Raw genomic sequence first — 27,719 nt, 5'->3', positions numbered from 1 at the left:
AAAAGGATGATCACACTGCTGGACGTGTATTATAGACCCCCAAACAGTGGGAAGGTGATAGAAGAGCAAATATGTAGGCAAATTTCTGTGAATTCCAAAAACCATAGGGCAGTAATAGTAGGGGATTTCAACTATTCCAATATTGATTGGGACAAATTTAGTGTGAAGAGTATAGAGGGTGTGGAATTCCTAAAATGCATTCAAGAGAACTTTTTTAAATTGGTATGTAACAAACCCAACGCAGGAGGGGGCGGTTCTGGATTTAGTTTTGGGGAATGAAGCTGGGCAGGTGGAAGGGGTATCAGTGGGAGAGCGCTTGGGTGCCAGTGACCATAATTCAGTCAGATTCAAGGTAGTTATGGATGAGGACAAGGATAGGCCAGGAATAAAAGTCCCAAATTGGGGAAAAACTAACTTGAGAAGCGTTTTGGCCACAGTGGACTGGAAACAGCTTCTAAGTCAGTGTTGGAACAGTGGGAGCCATACAAGGAGGAGATCTGGCGGGTTCAGGCCAAATATGTGCCCTTAAAGAAACAGGGAGGGAATAACAATTTTCGAGCCCCCTAGATGTCTAGGGACTTACAGGGGAGGACAAAGGAAAAAAGGGAAGCTTGTCATATACCGACAGCTAAATACTGTACAATCTCTGGAGGAATATAGGAAGTTCAGAGGTGAAATTAAAAAGGATATTAGGAATGCTAAGAGAGAGCATGAAAAATTCTTGGCAAGTAAAATCAAGGAAAACCCAAAGAGGTTCTATAAATATATTAAGAAGAGGATAACTAAAGAAAGGATCTGGCCTATTAAAGATCATGAGGGTAATCTGTGTGTGGAGGCGGAAGATGTGGGTATGGTTCTTAAATGAATACTTTGCGTCTGTTTTCACAAAGGAAAGGGGCAAGATAGATACTGCTATCGAGGAGGAGTGTGAAATTCTGGACGAAATAGACATAGTGAGAAAGAATGGGGGGGGGGGCGCGTTTGGCAGCTTTAAAAGTGGATAAGTCCCCAGACCCCGATGAAATGCATCCCAGGCTGTTGAGCGAAGCGAGAGAGGAAATAGCAGAGGCTTTGACCATCATTTTCCAGTCCTCCGGATTCAGGCACAGAACATGATGGTGTCTTCAGTGTGAAGACAGGACTTGGTCTCCACAATGACTGTGTGGTGTTCACTGCTACCAATGCTGTCATGGACAGATGCATTTGCGACAGGTAGATTGGCGAGGATGAGGTCAAGCAGTTTTTTCCCTCATGTTGCTTCTCTCTCCACCTGCTACAGACCCAGTCTGGCAGCTATGTCCTTCAGAACTCAGCCAGCTCGGCCAGTAGTGGTGATGGACTTTGAAGTCCATTCTGTGCCCTTGCAACCTTCAGTGCTTCTTCCAAGTGGTGATCAATATGGAGGAGTACTGATTCATCAGCTGAGGAAGGATGATAGATGGCAATCAGCTGGAGGTTTCCTTGCTCATGTTTGACCTGAAGCCATGAGACTTCATGGGGGCCGGAGTCAATGTTGAGGAATCCTAGGGCCACTCCCTCCCGACTGTATACCACTGTGCTGCCACCTCGGGTGGGTCTGTCCTGCCGGTGGGACAGGACGTATCCAGGGATGGTGATGGAGGGAGTCTGGGACATTGGCTAAAATATGTGATTCTGTGAGTAGGTCAGGCTGTTGCTTGACTAGTCTCTGGGACAGCTCTCCCAATTTTGGCACAAGTCCCCAGATGTTAGTGAGGAGGACTTTGCAGGATTGAGTGGGCTGGGTGTGCCGTTGTCATATCTGAAGCCAGTGCCGAGGTCGATGCCGGGTGGTCCATCTGGTTATATTCTTATTGTTTCTTGTAGCGGTTTGTTACATCATCATCATAGGCAGTACCTTGAAAGACTTGTTTCCACTCTAAAAGGGAGTTCTTAGCTGACTGAGCATTCCAATACAGGAATTACAGTCTGTCACAGGTGGGACAGACAGTGGTTGAAGGAAAGGGTGGATGAGGAGTCTGGTTTGCGCATGCTCCTTCCGCTGCCTGCGCTTGCTTTCTGCATGCTCTCGGCGACGAGACTCAAGGTGCTCAGCGCCCTCCCGGATGCTCTTCCTCCACTTAGGCCAGGGACTCCCAGGTTCAGTGGGGATGTTGCATTTTATCAAGGAGGCTTTGAGCGTGTCCTTGAAACGTTTCCATCTGGGGCTCGCTTGCCGTGTAGGAGTTCAGAGTAGAGCGCTTGCTTTGGGAGTCTTCTGTCAGGCATGCGAACAATGTGTCCTGCCCAACAGAGCTGGTCGAGTGTGGCCAGTGCTTCGATGCTGGGGATGTTGGCCTGATCGAGGAACCAACGTTGGTGCGTCTGTCCTACCAGGGTATCTTGCGGAGACATCGTTGACGGTATTTCTCCAGCGATTTGAGGTGTCCACTATATATGGTCCATGTCTCTGAGCCACACAGGAGGGCGGGTATCACTGCAGCCCTGTAGACCAGCGCACACACAGAAGCTGAACTCCAGGTCATAATCGACGTATTTACTGAGATGTACGGAAGCATGGGCCTTACGCTAAACATCCGTAAGACAAAGGGCCTCCACCAGCCTGTCCTCACCCCACAGCACTGCCCCCCAGTCATCAAGATCCACGGCGCGGCCCTGGACACCGTGGACCACTTCCCATATCTCAGGAGCCTTCTATTAAGCAAGAGCAGGCATCGACGACGAGATCCAACACCGCCTCCAGTGCGCCAGTGCAGGTTTCGACCGCCTGAGGAAGAGAGTGTTTGAAGACCAGGCCCTCAAAACTGTCACCAAGCTCATAGTCTACAGGGCTGTAGTAATACCCGCCTTCCGGGTATGGCACGTACAGAGACACCTCAAGTTGCTGGAGAAATATCACCAACGATGTCTCTTACAAATTCCCTGGGAGAACAGGCGCACCATCATCAACGTTCTCATCCAGGCTAACATCCCTAGCATTGAAGCACTGACCACACTCGATCAGCTCTGCTGGGCAGGCCACATAGTTCGCATGCTAGACACGAGACTCCCAAAGCAAGTGCTCTACTCTGAGCTCCTTCACGGCAAACGAGCCAAAGGTGGGCAGCGGAAACGCTACAAGGACACCCTCAAAGCCTCCCTGACAAAGTGCGACATCCCCACTGATACCTGAGAGTCCCTGGCCCAAGATCGCCCTAAGTGGAGGAAGTGCATCCGAGAGGGCGCTGAGGACCTAGCGTCTCAACGCCAAGAGCATGCAGAAATCAAGCGCAGGCAGCGGAAAGAGCGTGCGCCAAACCAGTCCCACCCACCCCTTCCCTCAACGACTGTCTATCCCACCTGTGTCAGAGTCTGTGGCTCTCGTATTGGACTGTTCAGCCGCCAAAGAACTCACTTCAGGAGTGAAAGCAAGTCTTCCTAGATTCCGAGGGACTGCCTATGATGATGATGATGGGTCGACCAGGAGCTTGGTGCCAGATTTGAGGGCCTGATCTTTGAAAACCCTCTTCCTCAGGCAGTCGAAGGCTGCGTTGGCGCACTGGAGGCGGTATTGAACCTCATCGTCTATGTCTGCCCTCGATGATAATGGAAAGTGGTCCACGTTTTTGAGGGCCGCGCCGCGAACCTTGACTTGGGGGGGGGGGGGGGGGGCGGGGGCAGTGCTGTGTGATGGGGTCAGGTTGGTGGAGGACCTTTGTCTTACGGATGTTTAGTGTAAGGCCTATGCTTTCTTACGCCTCAGTGAAGATGTTGACTGACTTGGAGTTCAGTCTCAATGTGCGCAGACGCAAGCGTCGTCTGCGTACTGAAGCTCGTGACAGAGGATGGGACGGTCTTGGATCTGGCCTGGAGACGACGAAGGTTGAACAGGTTCCCACTGGTTCTGTACTTTAGTTCCACTCCAGTGGGGAGCTTGTTGAGTGTGAGGTGATGCATTGCAGCGAGGAAGATCGAGAAGAGGTTGGTGCGATGACACAGCCCTGCTTGACCCCGGTCCGGACGTGGATTGGGTCTGTGATGGATCTGCTGGTCAGGATCACAGCTTGCATGTCGTCATGGAGCGGGCAGAGGATGACGACAAACTTTTGGGGGCAGCCGAAATGGAGGAGGTCACTCCATAATCCATCGCGGTTAACAGTGTCAAAGGCCTTTGTAAGGTCAACGAAGGCCATGTTGGTGTTGTTCCCTGCATTTCTCTTGCCGTTGTCGTGCCGTAAAGATCATGTCCGTTGTGCCCCGTAGTGCGCGCCATATTCCAGCAGTTTGTTACAACTGAGTGGCTTGCTAGGCCATTTCAGAAGGCAATTCAGAGTCAACCACATTGCTGTGGGTCTGGAGTCACATATAGGCCAGACCAGTTAAGGACAGCAGATTTCCTTCCCTAAAAGGACATTAGTGAACCAGATGAGTTTTTACAACAATCCAGTAGTTTCATGATCATCATTACTGACACTAGCTTTTTATTCCAGATTCATTTACTTAACTGAATTTAAATTTCACAACTACCGTGGTGGGATTGGAACTCACATCTCTGGATTTACAGTCCAAGTCTCTGGATTACTAGTCCCATAAATTAACCACTATGCTATCATTCCCTTGTTGAGGTAGAAGACCAACCGTGATCTTATTGAATGGCGGAGCAGGCTCGAGGGGCCGAATGGCCTACTCTTGCTCCTATTTTGTGTGTTATGTTCTTATAGTAAACAAGGTTGGTAAGCTGCAAGCGCAAATAGCCACATTGGAATATGATGTCATGGCAATAACGGAGACGTAGCTCAAAAATTGACAGGATTGGGTATTAACTATTCCTGGATATGATGTGTTAAGGAAAGATAGGAGGTGGTGTGGCAGTATTGGTTAAGAAGAATGTTCTGGTGCTGGAAAGAGAGGATGTCCTGGAGGGGTCAAAGTCAGAATCTATATGGCTAGAGTTAAGAAATAATAAATGGTGCCATTACACTACTAGGAACATTCTATAGGCCACAAACCAGTGGGAAAAATATGGAGGCGCAAATTTGCAGAGAGAGATGCAAGAATGCAATTCCAAAACATCCTTGCTAATTGAGATCCTGGGGGTCATGACAGCTGTAATAGGGGTGGAGAGGTGGGTTGAGCCTATGATCGTCAAGTGTCAATGATTCTTTACATGACGCTCTGGTCAGGTCGCTTCTGATTGGAGGTTTATTTGAAGCTGCCTGAGCCAGTTAGTTAATCTATAGCAGAGGGACTCGGCTAGTTTGCCTCTGTGGTAATGCTTTGCTTGGTAAGAAAAGAACAGTTTTCAGAGGTCAATTTATGTTGGGTGATAGCTCAGGATTGTCTTTACTGTTTTTATTGATCAAGGAAAATAGTTTGGTTTATAAACTACTGAAATCATACTGTTCAATTACCTATTAGAGATTAAATAAACTGCCTTTGTGTATAGCCTAAGCTTTGGTCTGATGGTGGTATTCGATCTGCCTACCAAAGACAAGGCAAGTTGTGTGGCAGCATATGTTGCATTACATTAAGTCAGAGTACAGGGGCAATGGCGTTTAGTTTGTTTTCTGGGTTTTTCTATTGTTTATTTACTTAGATATTAGGCAAGACAAGACCTAATCCGGTTCACAGGGCATGCAAGCTACGCTTCCTGGAGCGGTAGGCAATTCTGGACCGAAGGTGAATGTCTAGTGTAAAACCTCAAACATTACAGGAACCATTGATGATGCCAAATGGCTGTCAGATGCAGAAGGCCTGTTAATTCTATGCACAAACAACACTGTACAGGCCTTGCAGTGGGATTGGCTGGCAATGTTGCTGCCTTAACTTTAGATTAGCTATGGAAAAGGACATGGAGCAATCTAGAGTAAAAATACTAAATTGGAGGGCCGCCAATTTCAGTGGGTTGAGAACAGATCTGGCCTGGGTAAATTGGAACCAAAGATTGGCAGGCAAAACTGTAATTGAACAATGGGCTGCCTTTAAAGAGGAGATGGTTTGGGTACAGTCGAGGTACATTCCCACGAGGGGGATAGGTAGGACAACCAAAACCAGAGCTCTCTGGATGATGAAAGAGATAGCGAGTAAGATGAAGCAGAAAAAGGAGGTGTATGACAAAACAGGTTTAGAATCACAAGTGAGAACCAGGCTAAATATAAAATTTGCAGAGGGAAATGCAAAAGAAAATGAGGGATAAAGACAAACGATTGAGAAAAGTCTGGCAGCGAACATAAAAGGGAATCCAAAAGTCTTCTATAGGCATATAAATATAAAATATGCATTCGCAACAAAATAGATGAATTAATAGCACAGATAGAAATTAATAAGTTTGATCTAATAGCCATTACAGAGACTTGGTTGCAAAGTGACCAAGATTGGGAACTAAATAGTCCAGGATTCTTAACTTTTAGAAGATAAGCAAAATGGAAAAGGAGGAGGGGTAGCCCTGATTAAAAAAAAAGGATGGAAAAAGATAGTAGAGAGAAAGGATCTTAGCTCAGAAAATTACGTAGAATCAGCTTGGGTGGAGCTAAGAAACAGCAAGAGGTAGAAGACATTGTTGGGAGTTATTTATAGGCCCTCAAACAGTAGTTGTAATATAGGGCAGAGTATAAATCAGAAATCAGAGGTGCATGTAACAAGGGTAATGCAGTAATCATGGAGGACTTTAATCTACATGCAGGCTGAGCAAACCAAATTTCTAGTAATAGTGTGGAGGACTAGTTCATGGAATGTTTTCTGGATCAGTATGTTGAAGAAGCAACTAGGGAACAGGCTATTTTAGATTTAGTATTGTGCAATGAGAAAGGTTTAATTAATAACCTTGCAGTAAAGGGGCCTTTAGGGAAGAGTGACCATAATATGATAGAATTTTATATTGTGTTTGAGTGTGATTTAGTTAAGTCCAAAACTAGGATCTTAAATCTAAACAAAGCAACCTATGTAGGTATGAGGGGAGAGTTGGCCAAGGTAGATTAGGAAAATATATTAAAAAGGTATGACGGCAGACACGCAATGGCTAGCATTTAAAGAATTAATACGTAATTTACAACAAATATACATTCTTTTAAGGCACAAAAATTCCACAGGAAAAGTGGCTAACAAGAAGTTAAAGATAGTTTTAGATCAAACGAAGAGACTTCCAACGTTGCCAAAAAGAGTAGTAAGCCAGAGGATTTTATATTTCAGCAAAGGAGGACCAAGAAATTGATAAGGAAAGAGAAAGACAGAGTAAATTAGCAAGAGTCATAATGCTTCACCTCACCCTCAGTAAGCTTCCCGCTGGAGTGGAGCTAATCTACAGAATGACAAACTGTTCAACCTGCGCCACCTCCAGTCCAGATCCAAGGTCATCCCGTGCTCAGTCATTGAATTACAGTATGCAGACGACGCTTGCGTCTGCACACACTCTGATATCAAACTCCAAGCCATTGTCAACACTTTCACCAAAGTGTCTGAGAGCATGGGCCTTACACTAAACATCCTTAAGACAAAGGTCCTCTACCAATCGACTCGGCCACAGTACTGCCCCCCCCCCCCCCTATTATCAAAATCCATGACGAGGCCTTGGGCAACGTGCACCATTTTCCATACCTCGGCAGCCTACTGTCAACAAGGGTAGACATCGATGACTAAGTCCAACACCGCCTTCAGTGTGCCAGTGCAGCCTTCGGCCGCCTGAGGAAAAGAGTGCTTGATGACCAGGACCTCAAACCCGGCATGGTCTACAGAGCAGTAGATATGCCCGTCCTCCTATATGCTTCAGAGACATGGACCATGTACAGCAGGCACCTCAAAGCATTGGAGAAGTATCATCAACGCTGCCTCCACAAGATCCTGCAAATCCGTTAGCAGGATAGGTGCACCAATGTCAGTGTTCTCGCTCAGGCCAACATCCCCAGCATCGAAGTATTGACCACACTCGATCAGCTCCGGTGGACGGGCCACATCGTCCGCATGCCCGAATAGAGACTCCCAAAACAAGCATTCTACTCGGAGCTCCGACACGGCAAGCAAGCCCCAGGTGGGCAGAGGAAATACTTCAAGGATACCTTCAAAACCTCCTTGAAAAAATGCAATATCCCCATCGACATCTCAGAATCTCTGGCCCAAGACCGCTCAAAGTGGAGAAGCATCCGGGAAGGAGGAAGACAAGCACAAACAGCAGAAGGAGCACACGACAACCCAAGCATCCCACCCACCCGTCCCTTCAACCACTGTCTTCCCACCTGTGACAGAAACTGTAAGTCTTGCATTGGACTCATCAGTCACCTGAGATCTCATTTTTAGTATGGAAGCAAGCTATCCTCGACTCCAAGGGACTGCCCAAGAAGAAATAAGAAATGGATAGTGTTGTATATGTAAACTTGTATATACTCTGTACAGCCACTAGAGGGCTCATCCCCTGGAGTCCCAAAGGATCCCATAATCCCTTGGCAGCATAGGTATTTAAGGAGGCCTCACAGGTTGGAGAGGCACTCTGGAGACCTGCAATAAAAGACTAAGGTCATACTTTACTTTGAGCTCAGTGTTCAGTCTGACTCTTTCTCCATACATACCAGGTAGTGAGGGGTGGGGCTGATTAGGGACAAAAAGAAAATAGACCTGCACATGGAGGCAGAGGGTATGGCTGTGGTGCTAAGTGAGTACTTTGCATTTGTCTTCACGAAGGAAGATGATGCTGCCATAGACATAGTGAAGGAGGTGGTAGAGGAGATATAGTATGGGATAAAAATTGATAAAGGTGTACTGGAAAGGCTGGCTGTACTTAAAGTAGATAAGTCACCAGGACCAGATGGGTTGCATCCTAGGACACTGAGGCAAGTGAAGGAAGAGATCGCTGAGGTATTGGCCATAAGCTTCCAATCTTAGAAACGGGGGTGGTGCCAGAGGACTGGAGAATTATGATTTAGAACAAGGGTGTAACAAAGAGTCTAAAGATAAACCCAGCAACTACAGGCCAGTCAGTTTAACCTCGGTAGTGGGGAAGCTTTTAGAAACAATAATCAGGGGCAAAATTAACAGTCACTTTGACAAGAGTGGATTACTTAAGGAAATCCAGCATGGATTGGTTAAAGGCAAATTGTGTTTAACCAACTTGATCGAATTTTAAAAAAAATGAAGTAACAGAGAGGGTTGATGAGGGCAATGCGTTTGACATGGTGTACATGGATTTACAAAATGAGTGCGTCAAAGTGTCGCTAAATGGGATATACTTTAATGCAAGGAGTATAGCGAATAAGGCGGATGAGCTAAGAGCACAGGTAGATACTTGCGAGTATGACATTATAGCCATTACAGAAACATGGCTGAAAGAGGGGCAGGTTTGGCAGATCAATATTCCTGGTTGCAGGGTTTTTAGACAAGACAGAGAGGAAAGTAAAAAAGGGAGGGGGTGTCGCAGTACTGATTAGAAACATAGAAACATAGAAAATAGGTACAGGAGTAGGCCATTCAGCCCTTCTAGCCTGCACCGCCATTCAATGAGTTCATGGCTGAACATGTAACTTCAGTACCCCATTCCTGCTTTCTCACCATACCCCTTGATCCCCCTAGTAGTAAGGACTTCATCTAACTCCTTTTTGAATATATTTAGTGAATTGGCCTCAACAACTTTCTGTGGTAGAGAATTCCACAGGTTCACCACTCTCTGGGTGAAGAAATTCCTCCTCATCTCGGTCCTAAATGGCTTACCCCTTATCCTTAGACTGTGTCCCCTGGTTCTGGACTTCCCCAACATTGGGAACATTCTTCCTGCATCTAACCTGTCTAAACCCGTCAGAATTTTAAACGTTTCTATGAGGTCCCCTCTCATTCTTCTGAACTTCAGTGAATACAAGCCCAGTTGATCCAGTCTTTCTTGATAGGTCAGTCCCGCCATCCCGGGAATCAGTCTGGTGAACCTTCGCTGCACTCCCTCAATAGCAAGAATGTCCTTCCTCAGGTTAGGCGACCAAAACTGTACACAATACTCCAGGTGTGGCCTCACCAAGGCCCTGTACAACTGTAGCAACACCTCCCTGCCTCTGTACTCAAATCCCCTCGCTATGAAGGTCAACATACCATTTGCTTTCTGAACCGCCTGCTGTACCTGCATGCCAACCTTCAATGACTGATGTACCATGACACCCAGGTCTTTTTGCACCGCCCCTTTTCCTAATCTGTCACCATTCAGATAATAGTCTGTCTCTCTGTTTTTACCACCAAAGTGGATAACCTCACATTTATCCACATTATACTTCATCTGCCATGCATTTGCCCACTCACCTAACCTATCCAAGTCACTCTGCAGCCTCATAGCATCCTCCTCGCAGCTCACACTGCCACCCAACTTAGTGTCATCCTCAAATTTGGAGATACTACATTTAATCCCCTCGTCTAAATCATTAATGTACAGTGTAAACAGCTGGGGCCCCAGCACAGAACCTTGCGGTACCCCACTAGTCACTGCCTGCCATTCTGAAAAGTCCCCATTTACTCCTACTCTTTGCTTCCTGTCTGACAACCAGTTCTCAATCCATGTCAGCACACTACCCCCAATCCCATGTGCTTTAACTTTGCACATTAATCTCTTGTGTGGGACCTTGTCGAAAGCCTTCTGAAAGTCCAAATATACCACATCAATTGGTTCTCCCTTGTCCACTCTACTGGAAACATCCTCAAAAAATTCCAGAAGATTTGTCAAGCATGATTTCCCTTTCACAAATCCATGCTGATTTGAACCCATCATGTCACCTCTTTCCAAATGCACTGCTATGACATCCTTAATAATTGATTCCATCATTTTACCCACTACCGATGTCAGGCTGACCGGTCTATAATTCCCTGTTATTTCTCTCCCTCCTTTTTTAAAAAGTGGGGTTACATTGGCTACCCTCCACTCCATAGGAACTGATCCAGAGTCAATGGAATGTTGGAAAATGACTGTCAATGCATCCACTATTTCCAAGGCCACCTCCTTAAGTACTCTGGGATGCAGTCCATCAGGCCCTGGGGATTTATCGGCCTTCAATCCCATCAATTTCCCCAACACAATTTCCCGACTAATAAGGATTTCCCTCAGTTCCTCCTCCTTACTAGAAGACCCCTTTTATATCCGGAAGGTTGTTTGTGTCCTCCTTAGTGAATACCGAACCAAAGTACTTGTTCAATTGGTCCGCCATTTCTTTGTTCCCCGTTATGACTTCCCCTGATTCTGACTGCAGGGGACCTACGTTTGTCTTTACTAACCTTTTTCTCTTTACATATCTATAGAAACTTTTGCAATCCGTCTTAATGTTCCCTGCAAGCTTCTTCTCGTACTCCATTTTCCCTGCCCTAATCAAACCCTTTGTCCTCCTCTGCTGAGTTCTAAATCTCTCCCAGTCCCCGGGTTCGCTGCTATTTCTGGCCAATTTGTATGCCACTTCCTTGGCTTTAATACTATCCCTGATTTCCCTTGATAGCCACGGTTGAGCCACCTTCCCTTTTTTATTTTTACGCCAGACAGGAATGTACAATTGTTCTAGTTCATCCATGCGGTCTCTAAATGTCTGCCATTGCCCATCCACAGTCAACCTCTTAAGTATCATTCGCCAATCTATCCTAGCCAATTCACGCCTCATACCTTCAAAGTTACCCTTCTTTAAGTTCTGGACCATGGTCTCTGAATTAACTGTTTCATTCTCCATCCTAATGCAGAATTCCACCATATTATGGTCACTCTTCCCCAAGGGGCCTCGCACAACGAGATTGCTAATTAATCCTCGCTCATTACACAACACCCAGTCTAAGATGGCCTCCCCCCTAGTTGGTTCCTTGACATATTGGTCTAGAAAACCATTCCTTATGCACTCCAGGAAATCCTCCTCCACTGTATTGCTTCCAGTTTGGTTAACCCAATCTATGTGCATATTAAAGTCACCCATTATAACTGCTGCACCTTTATTGCACGCACCCCTAATTTCATGTTTGATGCCCTCCCCAACATCACTACTACTGTTTGGAGGTCTGTACACAACTCCCACTAACGTTTTTTGCCCTTTGGTGTTCTGCAGCTCTACCCATATAGATTCCACATCATCCAAGTTAATGTCCTTCCGAACTATTGCCTTAATTTCCTCCTTAACCAGCAATGCTACCCCACCTCCTTTTCCTTTTATTCTATCTTTCCTGAATGTTGAATACCCCTGGATGTTGAGTTCCCAGCCCTGATCACCCTGGAGCCACGTCTCCGTAATCCCAATCACATCATATTTGTTAACATCTATTTGCACAGTTAATTCATCCACCTTATTGCGGATACTCCTTGCATTAAGACACAAAGCCTTCAGGCTTGTTTTTTTAACACCCTTTGTCCTTTTAGAATTTTGCTGTACAATGGCCCTTTTTGTTCTTTGCCTTGGGTTTCTCTGCCCTCCACTTTTCCTCATCTCCTTTCTGTCTTTTGCTTTTGCCTCCTTTTTGTTTCCCTGTCTCCCTGCATTGGTTCCCATCCCCCTGCCATATTAGTTTAACTCCTCCCCAACAGCACTAGCAAACACTCCCCCTAGGACATTGGTTCCGGTCCTGCCCAGGTGCAGACCGTCCGGTTTGTACTGGTCCCACCTCCCCCAGAACCGGTTCCAATGCCCCAGGAATTTGAATCCCTCCCTGCTGCACCACTGCTCAAGCCGTGACTATTATAGTAAAGTAACTATTATAGCAGTGAAGAGGGATGATATGTTAGAGGGATTATCAAATGAAGCCATATGGGTCGAATTGAAAAATAAAAAAGGGGCGATCACACTGCTGGGCGTGTATTATAGACCCCCCAAACAGTGGGAGGGAAATGGAGGACCAAATATGTAGGCAAATTGCTGTGAAGTCCAAAAACCATAGGGTAGTAATAGTAGGGGGTTTTAACTATCCGAATATTGATTGGGACAAATATAGTGTGACGGGTATAGAGGGTGCGGAATTCTTTAAAAAAGTCCTCTTGAATGCATTTCGTCAGTATGTAGCAAGCCCAACAGGAGAAGGAGCGGTTTTGGATTTAGTTTTGGGGAATGAAGCTGGGCAGGTTGAAGGGGTATTAGTGGGAGAGCACTTGGTTGCCAGTGACCATAATTCAATCAGATTCAAGTTGGTTATGGATAAGGATAAGGATAGGCCTGGAACAAAAGTCCCGAATTGGGGAAAAGCTAATTTTGCTAAGTTAAGGAGTGATTTGGCCATAGTGGACTGGAAACATCTATTTGTGGGTAAATCAGTGTCAGAACAGTCGGAGGTGTTCAAGGAGGAGATCCGGAAGGCTCAGGCCAAACATGTGCCCTTGAAGAAAAAGAGTGCAAATAATAATTCTAGAGCCCCCTGGATGTCTAGGGACTTACAGGGGAGGATAAAGAAAAAAAAAAGGACGCTTATGTCATATACCAACAGCTAAATACTATAGAATCTTTAGAGGAATGTAGAAAGTTAAGAGGCAAAATTAAAAAGGACATTAGAAATGCTAAGAGAGAGCATGAAAAATTCTTGGCTAGTAAAATTAAGGAAAACCCTAAGATGTTCTATAAATACATTAAGAGTAAGAGGGCAACTAAAGAAAAGGTAGGGCCTATTAGAGACCACGAGGGTAATTTTTGTGTGGAGGCAGAAGATGTTGGTAAGGTTTTTAACGAATACTTTGCATCTGTTTTCACAAAGGAAAGGGGCAATGCAGACATTGCTATCGAGGAGTGTGATATTCTGGATGAATATATAGTGAGAGAGGAAGTATTAAAGGGTTTAGCAGCTTTGAAAGTAGGTAAGTCCCCAGGCCTGGATGAAATGCATCCCAGGCTGTTGAGCGAAGTTAAAGAGGAAATAGCAGAGGCCTTGACCATCATTTTCCAGTCCTCTTTGGATTTGGGCATGGTGCCGGAGAATTGGAGGACTGCTAATGTATTACCCTTGTTTAAGAAGGGAAAAGGGATAGGCCGAGTAATTACAGGCCTGTCAACCTAACTTCAGTGGTGGGAAAATTTATTGGAAAAATCCTGAACGACAGGATAAATCTACCTTTGGAAAGGCAAGGATTAATTAGGGACAGTCAGCACAGATTTGTTAAGGGAAGATAGTGTTTGACTAACCCGATTGAATTTTTTGAGGAGGTAACCAAGAGGGTCGATGAGGGTAGTAGCGTATATTGACTTTATTAAAGCTTTTGATAAGGTCCCACATGGTAGACTGGTCATAAAGGTTAAAGCCCATGGGATCCAGGGCAAAGTGGCAAGTTGGATCCAAAATTGGCTTGGAGGTAGGAAACAAAGGGTAATGATTGATGAATGTTTTTGTGACGAAGGATGTTTCTAGTGGGGTTCAGCAGGGCTCAGTACTGGGTCCTTTGCTTTTTGTGGTAAATATCAACTATTTAGATTTGAATATACGGAGTATGATTAAGAAGTTGCAGAAGACACTAAAATTGGCTGTGTGGTTGACAATGAAGAGGAAAGTCATGGGTTGCAGAAGGATATCAATCTACTGGTCAGGTGGACAGAGCAGTGGCAAATGGAATTTAATTTGGAGAATTGTGAGGCAATGCACTTTGGCAGGGCTAATAGGAAAGGGTGTACACATCATCATCATCATAGGCGGTCACTCGAACGAGGATGACTTACTTCCATGAGTTCACAGATGTTTCAACAAAGGACCTGATATTCCAGTCCTGAACTCTAATTGAAGTGGTGGAAGATGTCTGAGTGGATTTTTTTAACGTGTGGTGACCGTTGCACACCAGCCACCACACGGACTTGACAGAGCTAGGCCTTTATCCAGTGGCAAGGGTAAACCAGGACGATTGAAGACCTGCTCTGCTGCATGGACCTAGTGCGCACACATATCGCAGTGTGGGCTGGCCTATGCTGCCCCTGGGCCCTCGGCTCTTCTGGGCTCCGTACCTTCATTTGCCCCACCTCCGCCAGAATCTCTCGCCGCTCCTCCGCCACGACCTTCCCGCTCCTCCGCTGTACCTGGGCCCCGCCGATGTTCCTGCCCACGCTCCAAACGGCGACTTGGGTTTTGATGACGTTGCCCACCTCAAAAACTTCACACTTGGAGCAGATCGCGATGGAAGTTGTAGTGGTATGCTCCAGCTCTTTTATAGCCCGACCTGCGAGGTGTTCTCTCGCAGGTTGGGGGACCACGATGTGCCAGGCCCGCCGCTCCAGTTCTTATAGTCCGACCTGCGGAGGTGTTCACACCATTGTCTCTGAGCCAATTACTTGGAGTATTTAAGCGGTAGGCCACTTAATAGTGTAGATGAACAAAGGGACCTTGGAGTGCTTGTCCACAGATCCCTGAATGTTGCAGGCCAGGTGGATAAGGTAGTTAACAAGGCATACGGAATGCTTGCCTTTATTGGCCGAGGCATAGAATATAAGAGCAGGGAGGTTATGCTTAAATTATATAATACTTTGGTTAGGCCACAGCTGGAGTATTGCGTGAAGTTCTGATTGTCATATTATAAGGAAGGACATGATTGCACTAGAGAGGATGCAGAGGAGATTTACGAAAATGGAATGGAGAATCTTAGTTATGAGGACAGATTGGATAGGCTGGGTTTGTTCTCATTGGAGCAGAGGAGGTTGAGAGACCTCATTGAGGGGTCTGAACATAGTGGATAGTAAGGGCCTATTTCCATTGGTGGAGGGATCTATTACGAGGCGGCATAATTTTAAAGGTTTAGGTTTAGAGGGGATTTGCGGGGGGGGGGGGGCCTTCTTTACGCAGAGGGTTGTGGGGATCTGGAACTATCTGGAACTCACTGCCTGGAAAAATGGTGGATGCAGAAACCCTCACCACTTTTAAGAGATGGTTGGATGGGCACTTAAAGTGCCGTAACCTGCAGGGTTACGGACCTAGAGCTGGTAATTGGGATTAGACTGAATAACCTTTTGTTGGCCGGCGCAGATATAATGATAAGTATTGCAGGGAATCGAATACAGCCAGGGTGATCTCCTATACTAGTTTTGATCGCCAGGGTGGGTCAGAGGAATTTTCCCAGATTTTTATTTCTCCCTAAATTGGCCTGGATTTTTAATCTGGTTTTTGCCTCTCCCAGATCACGTGGCTCTGGTTGGGGTGGAAGATAGAAGGTTTCAGTATAAAGGGTGTCGCAATTGTGTGAGGTAGACTGGTTGCTCTTTGCCTTTCCGCCATTGTTCATAGGTTTATATGTAACCTTCAGGGCTGCTGACCGAGGGCTGTGCAGCTCTTTGTCGGGCGGCGTGGACATGATGGGCCGAAATGGCCTCCTTCTGCGCTGTAAATTTCTATCTTTCTATAGGCTTGCCAGCAAAGTTAAAGCCCATGAATAAAATGGACATGAAATTGGCTAAGTGACAGGAAAGAGAGAGTAGGTGTGAACGGTTGTGTTTTTCAGACTGGAGGAAGGCATACAGTGGTGTTCCCCAGGGTTCGGTTCTAGGACCACTGCTCTTATTGATATATATTAATGACTTTGATGTAGGTGTACAGGGCACAATTTCAAAATTTGCAGATGACACAAAACTTGTAAGCGTAGTGAACAATGAGGAGGTTAGTGATAGGGACTTCAAGAGGACATAGACAGGATAGTGGAATGGGTGGACACGTAGCAGATTAAAGTTAATGCAGAAAAGTGCGAAGTGTTACATTTTGGTAGAAAGAATGAGGAGAGGAAATATAAACTAAAGGGTACAATTCTAAAGGCATGAACAGGGATACCTAGGGGTATGTGTGCACAAATCGTTGAAGGTGGCAGGGCAGGTTGAGAAAGCAGTTAAAAAAGCCTGTGGGATTCTGGGCTTCATGAATAGAGTACAAAAGTGTGGAAATGATGATGAATCTGTATGAAACACTGGTTCAGCCTCAACTGAAGTATTGTGTCCAATTCTGGACACTGCATTTTAGGAAGGATGCAAATGCCTGAGAGGGTGCAGAAATGATTTAGGAGAATAATTCGAGGGAGGAGGGATTTCAGTTACGTGGATAGACTGCAGGAGCTGGGGTGGTCTCCCTAGAGCAGAGAAGAGTGAGAGGAGATTTGATAGAGGTGTTCAAAATCATGATGGGTCTGGACAGAGTAGATAGAGAAACTGTTTCCATTGGCAGAAGGGTCGAGAACCACAGGATACAGATTTAAGGTGATTGGCAAAAGTGCCAAAGGCGACATGAGGAAAAACATTTTTATGCAGTGAGTAGTTCGGATCTGGAATGCACTGCCTGAAAGGCTGGTGGAGACTCAAGCGTGACTTTCAAAAGGGAACTGGATAAGTACCTGAAGGAAAAAAATTTGCAGGACTACAGGGAAAGGGCAGGGGAGTGGACTAGCTGAAGTGCTCTTGGAGAGCCAGCACAGACTCAACAGGCCAAACGTCCTTCTTCCATGCTGTAATCATCTATAATTCTACGATTCTCATCACTCATTCCATTGCTTCAATTTGCTTTCAGTCCCTGAATATAACTAATTTAATTTTTCAGTCTGAGACTTTCTCACTTGTCATTATTAACTTCAACGGAAGTGATGCAGAAATCCTAGAAACACATTGTAAGCACCACTTAACACTGTCAGGGTTTCCGCAGCTCTTCTACTGAACTTGCATAAGAATGAAAATCCACCCCGTTACAATTACATTTAAAGTCTGCTTAATTTTATGTATTACCTATACACAACATATTTTATTTGTACCAGTTACTGATACAAAAAAAATCAATGTGTGACTAAAGCACCAATAACTTCCCAATTAATGTACTTTTTAAATCATGTTCTTGATCGTATTTGTAGATTACTTAATTTTATTTAAATATTTCTGTCACTCATATATAACTTTTATTATGTTATTTTACAGTAAAGGTTCAACAGCTGCTGTGCTAGATTAAACTTTAAATTTAATATGGCCAGGGTCCCTTTTAGGATCCCAGCTTAAAAAGCGCCATGAACGTTACCAGACCAGCTCCAGCTATTGGCCCAGGTAACGTGCTGGTAAGGAAAGGAAAATTCCGGCTAGAGAGGTTGTTTGTTAGTAATTAATACTTATCGGGCCATTGTATTATTCTGAGTTGGCCTTCAGACATTCTGCTGGGAGTAGTTTAGGAATTGCTTCTATGTTCTTCTCCAGTCCTCTTTTTTTAATCTGTTAACTTAGGTCTCAATCCCAGGGCCTAAGTGGGCTTTCTGTTGTTTTAGGTCAGGAAGGAAGCATCCTACAGATAATGAAGATTTGGTTATAGGGATTTACCAGAAAAATGAGGTGCATTTACAAAGGATAGGAGGTTGCTGCTGGGACATATCTTGAACTTGGAGGTAGTCGAGTAGACTAATGCTGGGCAAAGTGTAATTTATCTGACAGTTGCTGAAACAACACAATCTGGCTTCCATTAAGGCAACGACCTATTCTGCTAAGGCCTTTTGTATACCAAGTTCAGGACCCACCATGCATGGAGAGTTCCCCATTGTGCTAGATTGGGGAAAGGGACAGTGAATCCACTTTGACAGACTACAACCCTTTCCACAACAAACGTGTGTGTGTGTGTGTGTGTGTGTTGGGGGGGGGGGGGAGGGGGGGGATTTGTGGGACATATGACAATCAAAAAGACTCTGTCTGAAACTTGGGAAATGTCAGATGGTCGCGAACCCATTCTTGTAAGCCCAAACAACCCAGGCCACCTTACCCATCCCCAAGAAAGTAAGAACCGAATTGCAAACGACTAATCTCCTTATGCTGCTCCACAAAGAACAATGTCCACATCCTACAAAGCCATTCACCCTAAATACAAGATCCTTGATACTGCTCTGACCCAGCCGAACCCCAGGGACCACCATAAAATGATCCTGCTGCATTATTCTCAATATGTGCACAATGTACCCAGTAGTCTAATGTATTCCTCTGTAAGTACCTTCTAGCAAGGTGCTGCACAAAAAATAGGTATATGCTTTTTTCTTAAGGAAAATTCATTTTAAAAAAATCAATGTGCAAGTGATCTTTTATAGGCTTTTGTGACCACTTTGACAACTGTTAACTAGGAATATGAAGGAGTATTCAAAAAGCATTTATTCAAAATTAACACACACGAGATGAGTCATTAGGTACCAATGTAATGTTCCAATGCTGAGGCTTCACCAATAATGGCCTGGATTTTGCATTGAAAATAGCGGTGAGGTTATCAGCGCTCACCGTTATTCAGGAATAGATCGGACAGTAACTTCTGTAGTCCGTACATGCGCAGTTAAAAGTGGAAATCCGGAAGTTGCTATCTAAGTTACTCTGCTCCTCCACAGGTTGCGCTATAACAGTACCTCGCCGTGAGACTCGGCATTAAAATCCATGTAAAGGTGTGAAGTTGCTGTACTTACTCACTAAACACACTAGAAAAAATTAGGGCTGGTACATTCAGGTGTAAATGAATTTTTAATGCTGTGATAAGTCATAATTACTACCAAACAATCTGGCACTGAAAATTAAATTTTACAAGCGTAGAATTTCATTCCTTCAGAATTTAATTAGCGCTGGAGATTTTAAAAAAATCTTCAAACTGATTGGTTGAGGAGACACGCTGTTGCTTTCCCTGTTCACACACGCCACAGATCTGGTTGAGGACGGCATGCTGCAAGTGATCTCGAGGAACCATAAGTTGCTCAAAAGCCCGCGAAAAGTCTGTGGTCAGTTGTCAGCGTGATGAACGGCGAGTGCCGTTCCTTTGGCACTGACTGCAAAATCCGGGCCATTAATATGTACACTTTAAAACTTTAAAGTCTTCAGCTCAAATACTATGCACTGTCATTGTAGCTTCCAACAATGTAATTAGTGGCTGTATGAACAAGGATAGCAGCATTGGAACCATAAAGCAATAAAGCGATACACTCCATAAACAAGTGCATATTGCAGCATTAGTTGTAGGCTAGCATAGAACACACAAGGGTTGTACAATTAGTTTTATATTATTTTTTGTAAATGTGACAGACTATGTTATTTATTAATTTGTACATACTATATTCTAACACAAACAAAAATTGATCTTACTTTTATAAATAAATATTTTCACACTTACCTATTAATATTTGACCACATTTCATTGCAGCACTGCCATGGACCAAACTGTGTACAACAAGTCTCTCCTCAGTTGTCATTTTAGTGCTGGTCAATCTGTCCGAGAGCTTTCCTGCTACTGGGTTTTTCCTTGAAGGTTGATGAATAATCCCCACAAAAGCCTCCAAGAGCTTTGCCCCTTCATCTAGTGCTTTGTCACTAATTTTATTTGGATTAACATAAACATACACATCCTTGTAAGATAACTGCACTGAAACACCAATTTTGGGGTTTGCTTGGTGCTTTAATATTGAAGTAGGTCCTGGTGGCTGACTACTTCTCTGTTCATTAGCTTTGCTGGCAACACCTTTGCTGCAAGAATGTGTATACAATCGTTTTTTCTTTTTTAAAACATTAGCAAGCTTTTTAAGTCTGTGTTCATGTTTGCATGGCTCCTTTGGTTTGTGGTCAGTAATGACTTCTGCTTCTTTCTCACTAAACCTGACATGATTGATCAGAGGTGCCGAAGTTGAATTAGCTTGGATAAGTGCATCCTCCTCGCCTTCACTCAGCTCCAGGTAGAATAGCTCACCATTCTTCTGCACATCATCCAACCATTCTGGTTCAAGATCGCTGCAAAAAAGCAAAGAGGTGACAGAGGTGAATGAGGCGGAAGATGAGGAGGACACCAAAGCCCTCCTGTTGGGCAGCTGCGGCCCAGTCTCTTGGAGTTCGTCAGAGTTCATGCTCTGAATCAGAATTGGCTGCATAATTCACTGAGCTATCTGTAGCCATGAGAGAAAAAAAAAACACAGAATGCCCAATCTGAGCTTCAATCAGCTTTCCCTTAGCGACACCATAATCAACATACACATCATCATTCACAAAAGCAAATTCTGTTGAACAATATCTCCACAATCATCATCAAAAAAAAGCATTCAACAAATGCTATTCTTTCCTTGTAGTTTGTTCTCCATCAATGGCATCTCTAACTCCCAGTGTTGCCAGCAGCCACACTGCACAAGCTTTAAATGGCATGCATAGATAGGCAACAAGAAAGTCCTCATCATTCCTTTGGCATACATGGCATTTAATTTTTGAAGATTCAAAGTGGCTGCATCACACTTTCTTCTCATTGTGACAGCAATTATCAAAAAAGGACAACTGTACTATCTGCGAGGGAACAGTTGACGAATTAGAAGCAGATTATTTTATTATTGGGTTTACTGTGGTCCCTGCAACGCTGCATTATGTATTACAGCAAGAAATATGCAGAATCGCAGGACCACAGAATGACATAAGCCCTTGAGGTGCTGAATCAACAGTATGCCGTTTATAAATAAATTCCATCGGTTATATAACGTACCACTAAATATATAACAGATTACAGGAGGAATAATTCAACACAAGTAACAATTCTGTACAAACTAGATTTTTTCTTTTACTGCTGTGGACCGTGTTCAGCAGCAAATGAAAAGATTTTAAATATTTATGTCTATTATAGAGCACTAATGGCATCATTACACTGCAATAAACACACACTTCATTATTACCATCAGCTGCTATTCACCGCATATGCCGATTGGCTCAGACAAATTGCTCAATCTATTTAACCCAATTATCATAGTTCAACATACATCTCAAATTCCAGTTTATAATCTATACCGTTATGAATTAAAAATCTAGTGACATGGAGACTGTCTCTAAAGTGCATTCAGTATTTAAAAGGATTAATAAAACCAAATGTCCCCTAAGGGGCATCTTTTGATAAGGGATTAAGATCCAAAAATCTTCAAGTGGTTAATTATATTAAAACTCTCAAATTAATTCTCTCCCTGGTCTAATTGTCCACAGTTCCTAGAATACAGTAATTTCAGTGCAACCATTAACATAATGTAATTTAGAAAAATTAGGTGGTCCCTAGTACACTCACACACACAGTGAGTGTGAGTGTATTAGTGACTATCTTATATTTATGCCCCCTAGTTTAGGACTCCCCTACGATGGAAACATTTTCTCTACGTCTACTCTATCAAACCCCTTCATAATTTTAAAAACCTCTATCAGTTCACCTCACAGTCGTCTCTTTTCTAGAGAAAAGAACCTCATCTGTTCAGTCTTTCCCAATAGTTGTAGCCTCTCAGTTCTGGTATCATCAATTTGCCAAGTACACACCCATTCTGCAAGTTTGTTAATGTCTTGTATTTTGTCGCAGTCTTCCTCAGTATTAACTACAACCCCTAATTTGGTGTAATCGCAAATGGTAATGGGAGATTCCGAGTCCAAATAATTTATGTAAATGGTCAACAACAATGGTCCCAGCATCCCATCTCTGTGGAACACCACTTCCCATCTTCCACCAGTCTGCGTAACTACCTTTCACCCCTACTTTGTTTACTGTGTTGTAGCCAGTTTGCTATCATACTACATAGAAATGAGTCCATTATGCAGTACCTTATTGAAAGCCTTTTGAAAGTCTATGTAGATTACATCAATTGAATTATTTGTCTGCTCTTTCTGTTACTGCTTCAAAGAATTCAATAAGGTTAGTCAAGTATGACCTACCCCTTCGAAATCCATGCTGACTATTCTTTATTATATATTTTGTTTCTAGATTTTTTAAATTACATTTTTGAGTAAAGGTTCCAATATCTTTTCTACCACCGACATTAAGCTAACTGGTCTATAGTTCCCTGGATTTATTCTATCTCCCTTTTTGAATATAGGAATAACATTAGCTGTCTGCCAGTCCTCCTGCACTATTCCTTTTTCTACTGAATTCCATATATTTTATCTCTTCCTTAGCTTCTTTGAGTATGTGTACATGCAATCCATCCAGACCTGGAGTTTTATCTTTTCCAAGTCTGTCTAGTTTATCAATTATCTCCCTCATCTATTTTAAATGTCTTGATATCCTTTTTGATCTCTTCTTCTAATGTCGTATCCACTCAATTAGTTCTCCCTGGTAAAAACTGAGGCAAATTAGCTATTCAACATTTATGCCATTTCACTGTCATTACCTACGAGTTTATCTTGTGCATTCCTTAGTGGCCCTATGCCTATCTTAATTTATCTTTTGCTTTTATGTGTCTGTAGAATTCTTTACTATTTATATTCTTTGATAATTTCATATTGTAATTTCTCTTTGCCTTCCTAATTGTTTTATTTTACTTTTTTTCTAACCTCTTCGTATTATCTTTTGTCATCCTCTCCTTTATGTCTATGGGCCCGAAATTCATTGACATACTGCCCACTAACCACCAAAACATACAAGTTGCTTCAAAAAACAGATACATACTGCCGACATACAGCCCGGCGGAAGATTCATGAGTGACATAACGCCGGGCGGTATGCACACCGCCCGCCCACATACCGCCCAAAAGTGCAAGTTTCATGACATACCGCCAACACCCTCTGAAGAGGGTGCTTTTAAGTGGCTCTTAAGTGGCGGTTGACACAGAGCCGATAGGTTTGTTTAATATTACACAGATCTTTATAGTTCTCCACAGTTTGATGTATTTTTAAATGGATTGTAGTATTTTCTAGTGTTAGCCAATAACGCAGTTTGAATAGCAATATAACCAATGAGTCTAGAAATTGCTTTTGTTCACTAGAGTGATCTTATTTTATAAATGGTCCAATAAAGCCTTATTTACTCCTTTATTAATGAACTATAATAAAATTGTTATTAGTCTCTCTCTTCTCGTGGTCCTTGCGGCTGGGGGTGTGTGGAGGGGGCGTGGGGGTGGGGCTGCTGGGGTGGGTGATCAGCCATGATCTTGTTGAATGGCGGTGCAGGCTCGAAGGGTCGAATGGCCTACTCCTGCACCTATTTTCTATGTTTCTATGTTTCTCTGAACCCCCCTTCCCAACAGCGACCTTTCTTCCCCCCACCCCACCGCACCAACAGCAGTCTCTGGCCTGTCGTCGGTGCTTCTTGGCGACAGAGCTTGACAGCTGCGCACGTGTGCGCACAACTCGAGAGCCAATGATATCCGAGTCGTAAGGCCTCCTCCGCCCACTGCACTCCGTTCCCGCCGAGAAAACCGGGATAAATCTCCCATCCACTCGGCCCCAGCGGTACCGGGTGGTAAAAAAATCACGCACGGACAAAAAGCCGGGAGGGGGACTTGGGTTTGACCAAATTCGGGCCCAAAGTGCATGCCTTTCTCTTTCATTTCAATTTTACCGTTATCTCTTTATTCATCCATGGTGCCTCATTATTGGCTGGTTTGTTCTTGTTTTTTTTTTTAAGCAGAATATATTTCCCCTGAACATCTTTTAAAAATATTTTCCACTGCTGTTCTCTCTCTCTCGGTTTGTCGATATTTTTTTTCCAGTTTACCTTCCCTAGTTCTATCCTCAACTCCTCAATTAGCTTTTTCCAAATGTATTACATTTGTCTTTGTCTCACTAGTGTCTCCCTCAATCATTATCTTAAACCTTATGTTTTGTTGGAAGCAGCCTGTGTGTATGACGGCTGGGGGGGGGGGGGGGGGGGGGCGGGGAATTGGAGAAAAAGAAAAGAGGGGAGAGGAGGGTATGTGAGAGGGCAGAATGTTTTCAGTCAATCTCAGTGGAACCTGGCCAAGAACAATTATTTTTTTTAAACCTAGATTGATGCTTTGTTGCATTCAGTAACATATGAACAGTGTATTTAGATTTCCAAAAGGCATTCGATAAGGTGCCACACAAAAGGTTACTGCAGAAGATAAAGGTACACGGAGTCAGAGGAAATGTATTAGCATGGATCGAGAATTGGCTGGCTAACAGAAAGCAGAGAGTCGGGATAAATGGGTCCTTTTCAGGTTGGAAATCGGTGGTTAGTGGTGTGCCACAGGGATCGGTGCTGGGACCATAACTGTTTACAATATACATAGATGACCTGGAAGAGGGGACAGAGTGTGTGTAACAAAATTTGCAGATGACACAAAGATTAGTGGGAAAGCAGATTGCGTAGAGGACACAGAGAGGCTGCAAAGAGATTTAGATAGGTTAAGCGAATGGATTAAGGTTTGGCAGATGGAATACAATGTCGGAAAATGTGAGGTCATGCACCTTGGGGAAAAAAAAAACAGTAAAAGGGAATATTATTTGAATGGGGAGAAATTACAACATGCTGAGGTGCAGAGGGACCTGGGGGTCCTTGTGCATGAAACCCAAAAAGTTAGTTTGCAGGTGCAGCAGGTAATCAGGAAGGCGAATGGAATGTTGGCCTTCATTGCGAGAGGGATGGAGTACAAAAGCAGGTAGGTCCTGCTGCAACTGTACAGGGTATTGGTGAGGCCGCACCTGGAGTACTGCGTGCAGTTTTGGTCACCTTACTTAAGGAAGGATATACTAGCTGTGGAAGGGGTAGAGACGATTCACTAGGCTGATTCCGGAGATGAAGGGGTTACCTTACGATGATAGATTGAGTAGACTGGGTCTTTACTCGTTGGAGTTCAGAAGAATGAGGGGTGATCTTATAGAAACATTTAAAATAATGAAAGGGAGAGACAAGATAGAGGCAGAGAGGTTGTTTCCACTGGTCAGGGAGACTAGAACTAGGGGGCACAGCCTCAAAATACAATTTAAAACCGAGTTGAGAAGGAATTTCTTCTCACAGAAGGTTGTGAATCTGTAGAATTCTCTGCCCAGGGAAGCAGTTGAGGCTAGCTCATTGAATGTATTCAAGTCACAGATAGATAGATTTTTAACCAATAAGGGAATTAATGGTTATGGGGAGCGGGCGGGTAAGTGGAGCTGAGTCCACAGCCAGATCAGCCATGATCTTGTTGAGTGGCGGAGCAGGCTCGAGGGGCTAGATGGCCTACTCCTGTTCCTAATTATTATGTTCTTATGAAAACATGCAGCTGGTCTATTTCTGCATTATTACATAAGTAAAGCATTTCACAGAACTCATTGTAGAAATGTCATTGCATCTAGTCAAACAGAGTAAAGAATCTACAAAGGCAACTACAACACACATACACGCTGCCATGGTACTAACGCCTACACAGAGAATTTCAATTTACATCTGCAGATCTGAAGGATGTATTATCATCAGTTCAGGTTACAGAACCGAAACGTGGAAACTGTCCTAATGTGTTGGAAGGTCCACATACTTTAATTTTTTTACTATTAATACTGTAGTAATGTTAATCTGTTAAATTACAGATTCTACTAACAAGCTGGCAGCAGAGCAAGTTGGAGCACCAACATGCAGTGCCACAGTGTGGTCGGATTTGTGTTCACATCCATGATCGTTCACATGCTGATTTACCAATCTTAGCCATGGTGCTGTGGAGAAATTTCAAGCAGAGGCCAGAGGAAGGATAAGTAGTTGACCTGATATATGTTCCATATTCCATCATCATAGGCAGTCCCTCGGAATCGAGGAAGACTTGTTTCCACTCTTAAAATGAATCCTTAGGTGGCTGAACAGTCCAATACAAGAACCACACAGTCTCTGTCACAGGTGGAGCAGATAATCGTTGAGGGAAGGGGTGGGTGGGACTGGTTTGCCGCACACTTTTCGCTGCCTGCATTTGGTTTCTGCATGCTCTCGGCGATGAGACTCGAGGTGCTCAATGCCTTCCTGGATGCACTTCCTCCACTTAGGGCGGTCTTTGGCCAGGATCTCCCAGGTGTCAGTGGGGATGTTGCACTTTATCAGGGAGGTTTTGAGGGTGTCCTTGTAACGTTTTCTCTGCCCACCTTTGGCTCGTTTGCCACGAAGGAGTTCCGAGTAGGGCGCTTGCTTTGAGAGTCTCGTGTCTGGCATGCGAACTATATGGCCTGCCCAGCAGAGCTGATCAAGTGTGGTCAGTGCTTCAATGCTGGGGATGTTGGCCTGGTCGAAGATGCTAATGTTGGTGCGTCTGTCCTCCCAGAGGATTTGTAAGGTCTTGCGGAGACATCGTTAGTGGTATTTCTCCAGCGACTTGAGGTGTCTACTGTAAAGGTCCATGTCTCTGAGCCATACAGGAGGGCGGGTATTACTACAGCCCTGTAGACCATGAGTTTGGTGACAGCCTTGAGGGCCTAGTCCTCAAACACTCCCCTCCTCAGGCAGCCAAAGGCTGCACTGGAGGCGGTGTTGAATCTCGTTGTCAATGCCTGCTCTTGTTGATAAGAGGCTCCTGAGGTATGGGAAGTGGTCCACGTTGTCGAGGGCCATGCCGTGCATTTTGATGACTGGGGGGCAGTGCTGTGCGGTGAGGTCAGGCTGGTGGGGGACCTCTGTCTTAAGGATGTTTAGCGTAAGGCCTATGCTTTCGTACGCCTCAGTAAATACGTCGACTATGTCCTGGAGTTCAGCCTCTGTATGTGCGCAGACGCTGGCGTAGTCCGTGTATTGTAGCTTGACGACAGAGGTTGGGGTGATCTTGGACCTGGCCTGGAGACGACAAAGGTTGAAGAGGTTCCCACTGGTTCTGTAGTTTAGTTCCACTCTAGCATGGCAACAAGGAAGATTTAGGAGGAGGTTGGGGCGATGACACAGCCCTGTTTGACCTCTGTCCAGACATGGATTGGGTCTGTGATGGATCTGTTGGTAAGGATCACGGCCTGCATGTCGTCGTGGAGCAGGCGGAGGATGGTGACGAACTTTTGGGGGCATCCGAAATGGAGGAGGACGCTCTATAGACCCTCGTAGTTGACAGTGTCAAAGGCCTTTGTAAGGTTGAAGACGGCCATGTATAAGGGTTGGCGCTGTTCCCTGCAATTGTCACGCTGCAAAAATCATGTCCGTTGTGCCCTGTAGGGGACGAAATC

At 44.4% G+C, this 27,719-nt stretch overlaps 1 protein-coding gene across 3 annotated transcripts in view; it reads right to left on the bottom strand.

Annotated features, from left to right (window-relative positions):
- The window catches only part of intu (inturned planar cell polarity protein), a 194,174-nt gene that overhangs the window by 135,492 nt on the left and 30,963 nt on the right, over positions 1–27,719 (bottom strand). For all 3 annotated transcript variants that reach the window (XM_070871827.1, XM_070871828.1, XM_070871829.1), the window contains exon 2: positions 19,984–20,594. In XM_070871827.1, the coding sequence (XP_070727928.1) occupies positions 19,984–20,594 (611 nt within the window). The remainder of the gene's footprint in view (positions 1–19,983; positions 20,595–27,719) is intronic.

Source organism: Pristiophorus japonicus, chromosome 2, assembly GCF_044704955.1.
Source record: "Pristiophorus japonicus isolate sPriJap1 chromosome 2, sPriJap1.hap1, whole genome shotgun sequence".
Classification (NCBI taxonomy): domain Eukaryota; kingdom Metazoa; phylum Chordata; class Chondrichthyes; family Pristiophoridae; genus Pristiophorus; species Pristiophorus japonicus.
Note: the sequence above shows the minus strand (reverse complement) of the source record. Positions and strands in the feature narration are given on the sequence as shown.